The sequence below is a fragment of the Pseudopipra pipra genome, chromosome 6, assembly GCF_036250125.1.
Source record: "Pseudopipra pipra isolate bDixPip1 chromosome 6, bDixPip1.hap1, whole genome shotgun sequence".
NCBI lineage: Eukaryota > Metazoa > Chordata > Aves > Passeriformes > Pipridae > Pseudopipra > Pseudopipra pipra.
In genome coordinates, this window is record NC_087554.1 from 46,178,899 (window position 1) to 46,190,854 (window position 11,956).

Consider the following 11,956-nt stretch of genomic DNA (forward strand, 5'->3'; position numbering starts at 1 on the left):
GGAGTTAGATTTCTTTTCAGTTTGTCATTCAATTCCAGACATAATAGCCTTGTACTTACTGTATATTATAATTATGCAGAGTAAGATTATGACTTGATTATAACCTCTGTCTGCAGTATAGCCAAGAAAATTTATGCCAAATGGTTTAGTGCTAAGTAAGAGTCACTGGCTGGTAGCAGGGAAAAGAATGACTGTTTAGGTTTGGTTTTGCTTGCCTTTCAATTTATGTTGCGTGGCACTCAGGTTCAGATAAATGGTGAACTGCTAGGAAAAATGGTGCTGAGTGGTTAGAATATCAGAGAAAAAAACCAACTTGGATTCCTATGACTTCTTTTTGATTATTTTCACGATTCCTTGAAGAAAGGAATAGCCAAGCATTGTTCACTTTATGCCTTCTAAAAAATTTATGACCTTAATATAAACCATGGGAAGACTAATGAAGACAGACAGCCTGGCTTTAGAAGCACAACAAAACTGTGCTTATAACATAGGGCTGTAAGTATTCTATTCCTATGAAGGCTTGGATTCCTATGCTATTTCCTCCCTTTATTCTCTGTTATCTCCCTTGAATATCACTAGGTTCTCAGGTTGCCCTTGACTGCAAGTTTGAAAGACTGCATAATGAAAGGTGGGAAGGATGGCCCTGAGGGCGGCTTTGGAGCTTCTTTAGACACCATAGGCACAGCCACTGAGACAGTATAGTGGTCAGCGAGGTAGGAAAGAGTTCCACAAGTAGCCTGCTAGTGAGTTGATGTTTGCCCCCTGGATACCACAAATTTATAATCGAATAGCATTTTCAGTAATATATTATAAGTATTTCATGGCTATGCACAGTGAAATGACTAAAGCTGGAAGTTGTATGGATGATTCTGACCAGCAAAGGTGAGACTAATAAAACTTTCACCTTCCAACTTGCAGCCAGATGTTTCAACCTTTAAATATCTTTAATCAAAATACCTTATGTTTTATCAAGTACACAAAGCCAGAATTGTTCTTCTCCAGTTAGCATCAGTCATGCCAAAAGGGAATTTTTACAAGGCAGGTTTGAAAAAAGGCAGTGAGATAAAAATGTTGATTAGAAATGCCTCTTAAGATATGAAAAGAAACATTTCTATTGATGTCAGGAACTCAGGCCACTAAGCCAACTTTTCAGACCTGGCCTCCTAAAACATGTGATATGTTCTCATCTATTTCAATGCACTTTTCTCAACTTCATTGTACCATTCCTTAAATCCTAATGGGATTTAATATCCTGGCTGCACTAAGGCAGGAAATGTCTTATACACTTGGAAGATGTGACTTGTGCTCTAAGGAGGATATAGTGAGAAATAATAGAAATCAAGTGTACGGGATAGGAAATAGAAACAAAGATGACCAAGGTGATGATGGACAGATGTGTTATTATTGAGGCATTTGCGTGTTGATTTCTTTAATTTTAAGTTAATCGTGACAGTTTGCCTTCTTCTCTTCCTGGATTGGTTTATAGAACCTTCTGGCTTCACAATAAGCAAAGTTACTGCCATCTATTGTTTGAGTCAACTCGCAAGATATACAATCACAATAAGTAAGGAATGCCCACAGTTCCTCCACTTCCAAAATTCTGCTTCTGCAAATGATCAGTAAATTTGCAGAGACTCAGTTCAGTACTTGCAATCATATTGAAAATAGAGAGCTTGCTTTAGAGAGCCAGAATGCCAGGGATGGGGGAAAGCTCAATGACTCTACCTGCCTTCAGTTTTGGCAGTTTGCTAAAAACAAACTGTTTAAGTTTTTCCAGCCTTCTAGAATTTGCAGGCAATGCTTTTCCTTCACAGAGTTTCTTTTTTTTTTTTTTTTTAAATCAAGCAGGCTGTTCAGTTCTTCAATCTTTTTAATATCTTAGAGGTAGAAATTTCTAACACAGAGACACAATTTACCTTTGCGTTAGGGTCCCTGAGATTTGCTATGATCCCTATTATAAGTTACTATTAAACAGTTATGAAAGACTACTGAGCTAAAACTTTTCCCCCAAAAAATATTTAAGCACATTCAGTTATATCCTTGCTTCCTCTCTCCTTCCCTCTCTCACACCACACTCAACCCTGAAGTCATAAATATCTTGTTAGATATGTCCTTGTGCTCTTGCTTAGTACAATCGAGAGTAGTTCCAATGCGTATTATCCTAACTGATTTTTATTAAATTGGTTTATTATAGACTGATATCTAGAGATCGGGATACTGGCATTAATAAAAGGACTCCCTTTCTCATCATCACAAGGGGAGAAAACATTAGGAGATCTCTTTTAATGGATTTCTAAGGTCAAAATCCATGTAACAATAAAAAGAAGATCAACTTCGGAGTCTGCTTAAGTGACTGACCAGTCAGAGCTCTTTTATTTGTACTATCTAATGAGAAGTGCTGTGCATGTGACCCACTTTGCTTGAATCATTACTGAAATCTTTTATTCAGGTTCCATGTTTATTTAGGTAAGAGGTACACTGAGCAGAGTCCTAGAATAAGGTGAATGCATGAATCAGTTTTAATATGACAGTCCCTTCTTAGGACATTCCCAGCAAACCAGGAACAGCAGCTGCCTGTGGCTGCATGTCCTCAGCTGCGCTTTCTATTATACCCAGGAGTCAAATAAAACCTAATCAGCAATCAGACTTACTATCAGAAGCGAGCTAGTGCAGGGTATTGGCTCTGTTAGAAGGTACAGACTGTCTCTCTCCAGTGATGGAAAAGGAACAAGAGAACCACTATTAGTACCCTGTGTGGTCCCAAGCATCTCAGAGGAGGCTCTGCGCGTTCATTCGTTTTTTAAAAAGGGAGTGTCATGACAGATCAGAGTGCTATGATCTAGATGGAAGCCAGGCCATGCTAAAGGCGGATAAACTGTCACACTTAGGCTTGTTAGAATGTAATCCTGTTAAGAGTTTCTCCACAGCATCACATCATCTGACATAATTGAAAAGAAATCACTCTTGATTGAAATACATCTGCAAGAGAGAAAACCATGAAGAGTGGGGGAGTGACTATTACTGTTTCTATAAAAGGACAATAAACAGTATAGGCAGCACTACAGTATAATTTGCACTGCCTTTATAATTTGAATTTGTAATGATAAACTACAGGATTTCTTGCTTTTTATTTCCAATTTTTTGAACCTTGAGGCTGATAACAAAAGCAAAAGAAACCCACCATTTTTAAGCAGGATTTCTGTTCACTGAAATTCTGTTTCCTTGAAATCCTAGCGAATGAATTTTGATCTGGGTAAACAAAACCTGGAAAATAACTGTGCTCATGTGACTGCAATCCCAGAGCCTGATATCTACATATGCTTGGTATTTGCCAAGGTTTGTATCCTTCCCTTTGTTCAAGTATGTAAAACGCAGTATTTTTTACTTATTTTTTCCCAGACATTGGAAACAACATATAATAAGACAAGATAGCATCAAACAACACATACTTTCATTGCAAACTGTAGAGAATGGGTATGTTTGGTTATAGATCTGAATAATAAATAGTAGCTGAATAGAACTCATCCATACTAAAGCTAATGAACTGGTTTATGTAGCCATGCACAGACAACTGTATAGCAGAATTAAAAGCAGTGTGTACCCTTATGGTTTCAAAGAAAGTGTTCTACAAAACTGCTGTAGTTTGAGCTGATCTCCTAAAACAATAGCTTAGCAGATGTGGGCCTTTTCATCTAGTGGAAAGCAAGTTCTGAAATCTATTGACAGTACACAGTTCAGATCAGAACCAATATAAAGATGATAGGTTTGTGGAGTTTAAAAGGCTCTACTTGTAAGTTTCTGATTCACTCTACTGAGGTACAATAATATGGCAGTGTGCATCAAATTGGAGAATATACATAATGGCATTACAGAAATAGAAGCAGAACATTCCAGAGTCTGGTAGGAAATAAACATAGAGTGTGATTAAATAATTAAATAATACATACCGGAGTCTACTCTGTCAGGCATCAGTGAATAGCATTCATTGAAGACAGTGGTTCTGCCAAAGAAAAAATAATTACCTAAGCAAAAATTTCCACTTAAACTGTTTAGTTTTAGAATTTTAAACAGACTGTGAGAGAATGAAGACTGGAGTTACAGTACGCAAACACAAGTGATAGATCTAGCCTTCACTGAAGTCAATGAAAGTCCTTCAATCATTGCAATGACTTTGCATCAAATCTATTTCAAGACTATTTAACAGTAATATTAAGCTGATGTTTAATATTAATGTCTTTTTTTCCTTTTTTTTCCCCCAGAAATCCATAAAGAGCTCAACCTTAGAATAGTCTTCCAGTGGACTTGATCTTCCCTATTAAACATTTCATGCTATTCAGCTTTTTCTTTTCTCTTTTCTTTTACAGGCAGGCCAGATCTGGCAGATAGCTGATATGAGGACTTCTCTGAGTTCAGAAAGCTGAGTGTGACACCAACAGACTTCAGTGAAAGAAAATATCCCTGCAAGCACAGAGACTTTTGGTATCTAAATTCATCAGCAAAGTCATGGCTACTGTTTCTTGCAGCACACATGGAAGAAGGCAACAAACTTTGTAACCCTGGCTAACAAGACTGTGTTTTTCTTATCAAACGTAGGAGGTAGGCCAATTATAAAAAGATTATTTTATACTTAGCCTCCAGGACTTGAACTCTGGCCTGAACACTGGACATTAATAGAAGCCAATTTTAATGACCTGAGATTTTGCTACCTGTGCTTTATTATTGTTATCAGTTCTTAAACACTTTGGTACTTTATTTCTTTAGATTAGAAATGGGTTTGTGGACTAAAATGTGGCCCACAGATTGGGCTCTTCTCATGAAATCATGGCTTATCTTTTCCCTGGGGCTCTGCATGCAGGTCTCCAAAACTTTGACCTGCCCAAAAGTGTGCCGCTGTGATCGAAACTTTGTCTACTGTAATGAGCGAAGCTTGACCTCAGTGCCTCTTGGGATACCAGAGGGTGTAACCGTCCTCTACCTCCATAATAACCAAATTAATAATGCTGGATTTCCTGCAGAGTTGCACAATGTCCAGTCTGTGCACACAGTCTACCTGTATGGCAACCAATTGGATGAATTCCCCATGAACCTGCCGAAGAATGTCAGGGTTCTCCACCTGCAGGAAAACAACATTCAGACCATTTCTCGTGCTGCTCTTGCTCAGCTTTTGAAGCTGGAAGAACTGCACCTAGATGACAACTCCATCTCCACTGTTGGCGTTGAGGATGGGGCATTCCAGGAAGCCATCAGCCTCAAGCTTCTGTTCTTGTCCAAGAATCATTTAAGCAGTGTACCAGTAGGCCTTCCGCTGGACTTACAAGAACTTCGAGTAGACGAAAACCGAATTGCTGTCATTTCAGACTTGGCCTTCCAAAATCTTACAAGTCTGGAGCGTCTGATTGTAGATGGCAATCTCCTTACTAATAAAGGCATAGCTGAAGGCACCTTTAGCCACCTCTCCAAGCTCAAGGAATTCTCAATAGTTCGGAATTCACTGACCTACCCTCCTCCCGATCTTCCAGGGACACATCTGCTGAGGCTTTACTTGCAGGACAACCAGATAACCCATATACCACTTACAGCCTTTTCAAACCTCCACAAACTGGAACGTCTTGATATTTCCAACAATCAGCTTCGGATGTTGACAAAGGGAGTATTTGATAATCTCCACAGCCTGAGACAACTCACTGTAAGGAATAATCCCTGGTTATGTGACTGCAGTATTAAGTGGGTCACTGAATGGCTCAAATTTATTCCTTCTTCCATCAATGTACGGGGTTTTATGTGCCAGGGACCAGAGCAGGTCCGAGGTATGGCAGTCCGGGAGCTCAATATGAATATGTTGTCATGCCCCACCACCACCCCTGGTCTGCCACTTATCATCACCCCAGTCCCAGCTACAACCATGCCAACTACATTAATTCCCACCTCATCGTTTCCCCTCCCAAGTAGCAAGTATAATCCTCTCACTCCCATCATAGCCACACTCCCCACTGTGCCTGACAGGGAGGACAGAGAAAGGGTGACACCTCCTTTATCTGAAGGGATTCAACTCTTCATCCATTTTGTTAATGACACTTGCATCCAAGTCAACTGGATGTCACTTTTTACCGTAATGGCATATAAACTCACATGGGTTAAAATGGGCCATAGTCTGGTAGGAGGAATTGTTCATGAACGAATAGTTAGTGGTGAGAAGCAGCAATCAAGCTTGGTAAATCTGGAGCCCAAATCCACTTATCGGATTTGTTTGGTTCCACTGGATACTTATAACAGTTACCGAACTGGAGAAGACACTGTCTGTTCAGAAGCCACAACCAAGGCTTCCTTTTTGAGCAATGGCAGCAACATCCCTTCCAGTCACGAGCAGACAACTTCTCAGAACCTAGGCTCCCCATTTCTGCTGGCAGGGTTGATTGGGGGTGCAGTGATATTTGTCCTTGTGGTCCTGCTCAGCATTTTTTGCTGGCATATGCACAAAAAAGGTCGTTACACCTCCCAGAAGTGGAAATATAACCGGGGCCGTCGGAAAGATGACTACTGTGAGGCAGGGACCAAGAAGGACAACTCCATCCTGGAGATGACGGAAACCAGCTTCCAGATTGTCTCCTTAAATAATGATCAGCTCCTTAAAGGAGATTTCAGACTGCAGCCCATTTATACCCCAAATGGGGGCATTAACTACACAGACTGCCACATCCCCAACAACATGCGATACTGCAACAGCAACGTCTCAGACCTGGAGCACTGTCATACGTGATGGTGAGGGAAGATGGGGGTGTCTAGGACAAAGAGGAAAAAACTCCAGAAAAAATAAGACCCCCAGCAACAATGAAAAGAATTACATTTGATAAATGTTACAAAGATGCATTTATGCATTTGAATACTCTGTAATTTATACGGTGTACTATATAATGGGATTTAAAAAAAGTGCTATCTTTTCTATTTCAAGTTAATTGCAAATGGTTTTGTAACTCTTTGCTTTTTAAATCTTTAAAAAATATTGCTGAGTACTGTACAGGGTTGTACAATAAGAACCCAATGTCATGGCAAAGGAAAGAATGACTCATTCTTCAAACATTAACCACTTTGCTGTCGAAGCTGTCTGAGGGATGTTAAGTTTCTAAGCGTCCTGAATACAGGAAAATAAGTGCATATTAAAACGGTCACTAGGAACAGACAAAAGCAATTCAGATAAAATGGGTACAACCCTTCTGACTGCAACAGTAGTTGCTGTTGAGCTTCAAACAATTGGAAATACATGTGTTGCCCTTTGTCAGTTCTGCATTTCCTACCTCCAACTGAAAGCTGGAGTTCTGAGTGCTGCCAAAAAGGCTACTTTCTTGTTTGATTAGTTTTCTCCCAATATACCTGGAATAGGAAAGGTAGACAGAGTCAAACTCAAAGGGACCTTGACTCCTATTTGCAAAAACTACTCTGAAAATGTCCCCCAATACTGTGTACTTTTATCATAGAAAATCTTTCTGCTTTTCATTATGATTTAAGAAGCTTTAGGCATTCTCTGACCCTTCTCAGTGGGAGGTGAAGGTTATCAGAATGTAACAGAGAACTGTCATTAAGTTGCACGTCTCTTTAATAGAGGAGCATTTGTTGACACAGCGTGTTCAGGTAAAGCCTGAGTGAGAAAAATTCTGAGTTGCTCCCAGTTCTGCAGTATTCATTTACAATTTGGAATCTAAAAGTGTATATTGCTGAAAACATGGTGCAAAATATAATGCCGATGGAAAGGTTGCTATTGATTTTTATGGTTCAAGCTATGTTTGACTTAGGAGTCTGAGTTATGTTCAGTATGGAGAAATAGAAGAAAAAAGACAGAAAGAGAAAACAAATAAGAAATGTATTGTAAAATTTATTTAGTACTGGAACTCCAGGCATATTATAAATTGAATTACCCCTCTTCTATCTTAAGTTTTCCATAATGATCTGTGCTTTACAAGCACTAGGTGGGCTTAGAATTTGCTTTTTTATTCTCTCAAATTCTTTAGCTGCAATACCTTCTGAGTCTTTGAGCTTTACATGCACTATGCAAAATGTCATGTTTGTATTAAAACCAGGATGCAGCTCTCCAAATTATGCAATGTTCCAGCCACTCTACTGACTCAATGACTGCCAGAAACTCTGGATTTCTTGCCAGCTCAATGGTGGAATCTAATTCTTTGGTCTTTTTCAGTTTATTTGGTTTTTGATGCGGCTCATTTTCTCCTGAGGTTGGGACAAGCTAAAGTTCACATCAAAATGAAAAAAAAATAAATAAAAAGATGGAGACAAAGCTTCCCTGAGGGAGTAGAGGGAACCAAAGAGAAAACATTTTACAGTGACCAACTAGGACCAAGGAGAAGTTGTAGCAAGTGGATTGAAGCAAAGGGTGAAGCACTTTCACTGTGGAATGTTTAGACTTTTCACTTTATGAGGCTCCTTATGTTGGGAGAGAGGGTTTTAATCCTTTCCTTTGCTCATTTCACTCAACCCATTCTTGAAACTCAGCAGTCCATGAGCATGCAGTTTCTGAAGTTCAAATCACATGATAACACTCATTTTCTGCAATGGTGAAATGAACCTAGTTATGATTGATGGCATTTTATAAGGAATCACATCCTTCCACCAACACCTTTTGTAATCACAGTTTGAAATTCCACTCTATATTCTATATTTGCTATTTTCTCCAGATATAGCAGGTATTTTAGACAACCTGTGTGTCTATTGTAATAGTAAAGTCATTTAAATTGTGCTGAGTAAAAGGTTGCCATATGATTTGAAATGGTGTCATTCTAAGTAGAAATGTCTATGCAAAGTGGGTTTTTTTCTGTGATTTCTTTACTGAAGATGATGATGATAAGGTTGATATTTTTGCTTTTTTTGGTTAATATGGTTTAGGTGCCACAGCTCAAAAGACAAGCAGCAAATAGTTGTGCTTCTGCACACTTCCACTGCATTGGAGTTTGCTTGAAATTAAGTAAAGCATAGATCCCATTGGGTGTGGACATAGTATTTAATTTCACTGAAATAACTAGTTGTACATTTGATTTCAAAAGGCATCCTTTGAAAGTACATGCTTATTAGTATTTTGTACTTCAATGACTGATGCAGGAGAAATCTTCTGTTCTAGACCTCAGGATATCATAGTTTCAAGATAAGCAAGGCACCTTATTTTTAACAATTGACTTATTCAGGGAGTTTGGCTGTACTGCGGGTGAATGATCCACAAGCCCAAACTAATGACAGCAAATGTTACTGACCTAATAGATCAAAAAATCAAAATTATATTAAAGATAGCATAGTTAATGCTTCATGTCAGTATGAATAATAATATATATATTGGTATGGGATACTGGCAAAAGTTTATTTTCTATAAATACTTCTCTGAAAAAACTTAGCAAACCACTTATACAAAAAGTTGTGGATAGAGCTGGGAGTATTACCTAAAAAAAAATCAGATTTGTAGTCAACTGAAAGATCACGTTTCATTTGAAGAATGTTTCTCCCAATTCCAGTTGTTCTTTTGGTGCAAAACAGTTAATGTATTTCAACCTACAGCAGAGTTTGTGACTTCTTAAAGTGCCAGTCACACAAATATCTGAGACTTCATTTCAGATCGCATCTGGATAAGTACATAATGGGAAAATTTCACTAGGTAAAGTATTTAGAAAAAGAGTTTAAAATGGACAATGATCTTTTGGCAATGTAAAGTTTAAGATTAGTAGCTTTTTCCTTAGGCTTTGTAAAAATGGGGTCATCTTCACTTAGTGCAAATATCTGACCACCTATAATAACTAAAGACTGTAGAGCAGAAGTCCCAAAAGTGTGTATATACAACTCATCCAAAATGTTCACTTCAAAGTCCTAATTTGAACAGGTTCATTGGACCTGGGGAAAAATTATTTTTTTACAATCAAAATCTCACTCATCTTCCATTGTATACTGCTAGTAGCTGACATAGATGTGCAGAAAGATTGGTTAGGGGAAAAAAATAAGACTGTAATTGAAATTATGCTAAAGAAGTATCACAACACTGCTGTGCCCAGTTCTTGGGTTCCTTCTGAAGACTCACTTATTTGCAGACAGGTTCTTATTTTCACAGATTCTGTTGCTGGCAGAAACAAACACCTGATTAATGCATGGACTTTGTGTTAACAAGTTCTTATTGGAAACATTAGTAATGAATTTATTCATAAAAATATTAAGGGATGAAGTTACTTTGGACTGAAAAGATAGCAGTTTTCCCTGTAAGCCAATAAAGGGGCTGTTTTACCTGACAGTGAATGCCACGTAAAACAGAGAAAATTAAGTACCACATGCTATTTGCTACTAGAGTAGTTCAAACTGCATTTTTCTCTCAATCATTTTCTTTTTTCATGAAAGAAAATTTTTCCCTCTGGGAAAATTATTGATTTCAGTTTTGCAAACAAAAGAACCTTATGCATATTGTATTGTTATTATGGTTTTAAGGGTCTACATAAGGCACTTTATTAATGGTATTAAAATAAATGTTCAGTCTCAGCTTCTGACAGTAAAGTGGTTAATTCTCATTGAATTCTACATTTATAGTACTTCTTCACCTTAAATTTAACATGGAAATATTAAATCTTTTTTCTTTAGAACTCGAGAATAATGGTTTTATGCATGACTTAACTTCACAGCTCAGTGGAAAAACAAAACACGAGTGCCAAACCCAAAAGTTACTGGCTCTGAGCCTCATCAAATCCTGCCTGATGCTCTCTTCTAAACACAGAGGTAATCCTAGGAAACTGATGATCACTCCTTCCCTGAACTCTACTGAACAGGGCACTTTGTATCCCAGATGATACTACAGGCAATATTAAAACATTTGGCATTAAATTTTTGTACAGCAGTAGCTCTTTTAAAGGACGCTGGCTAGTAGTCCATATGGAAAACTAGCACAGAAGAGATTTGGCAACCTTTTATTATACTGGGGCTCTGTGGAAATGTGCCTCATGAGAGCTGAATTCTGATCCTCTCAGAAACAGATAAGCTACTAAACAAATTGTTATCATCAGTTGATCCCAAGTATCTGAAGATGATGTTTCATAAAATTGATTTTAACTGAGACATGCACACTTGATTCTGTTCTGTGTTTGGTATACTTTCTATCTTTAACATGGAAAAATAGATGGTTTGAAGTCTGCATTATCTGTTTTCTGCAATCTGCCATGTTGCACGCATTGTTAACTTCAAAACCTCACTATACACTATATATTATCTTGTTGACATATTCAGTAAAGAGTTATTTAAAAAAATACATCAATCTTGCTGTATTTATATGAGCAAGTTAATTAAAATAAGGATGTGGGTATCCGAAAGGGACAAAAAAAATCAATCTTCTGTACTTGCATTCCTGGTAATATTTTCGGTTGTTCTACTGTCTGTTCACCCTCTATTCAGTTTCTAAAAGACAAATATCATCTTTTGTCTCTCAAAGAGTTAAATAATTTGTTACCTCAATTTCTCAGATTTAGTCTTAATCTTTATAAGATTATCTCTTTCTGATACACATATAGGAAAGCACTGTAAAACGAGAACAGACTGTATTCCAGTGTTTACAATTATTAGGTACACTTAAGCAGCTACACACAGCTATAACAAATATATATATGTGGAATCTGTGACTCATTATATGCACAGTCATTTGATAAATGCATTTGACATTCATCCTTGATAATATTGAACCTGTCTTTTAAGTATTATTATCTATTTAATCTGTTTCCTTGACATGAAATGTGATTTTTTTTTCCATTCTCCCTTCAAAATTGTTCTTGAATTTTCAGAATGCACAACATTCAGACATAAGCCTTAATAAATTTTTGTATAAAATAAATCTTATACATAAGATATATGTTAATATATGCACTATATATAAAGAGACGCTTTAGTTACTTAGAAATGAAAATGATGCCTCTTCTACTTACATATATTTTTGCTT

General features: G+C 37.5%; 1 protein-coding gene across 4 annotated transcripts in view; it reads left to right on the plus strand.

Moving 5' to 3' along the window:
* FLRT2 (fibronectin leucine rich transmembrane protein 2) overlaps positions 1-11,275 on the plus strand; it is a 61,319-nt gene extending 50,044 nt beyond the window's left edge. For all 4 annotated transcript variants that reach the window (XM_064658908.1, XM_064658907.1, XM_064658910.1 and 1 more), the window contains exon 2: positions 4,365-11,275. In XM_064658908.1, the coding sequence (XP_064514978.1) occupies positions 4,769-6,757 (1,989 nt within the window). In that variant the 5' untranslated portion in view covers positions 4,365-4,768 and the 3' untranslated portion in view covers positions 6,758-11,275. The remainder of the gene's footprint in view (positions 1-4,364) is intronic.
* Positions 11,276-11,956: the final 681 nt, after the last annotated feature.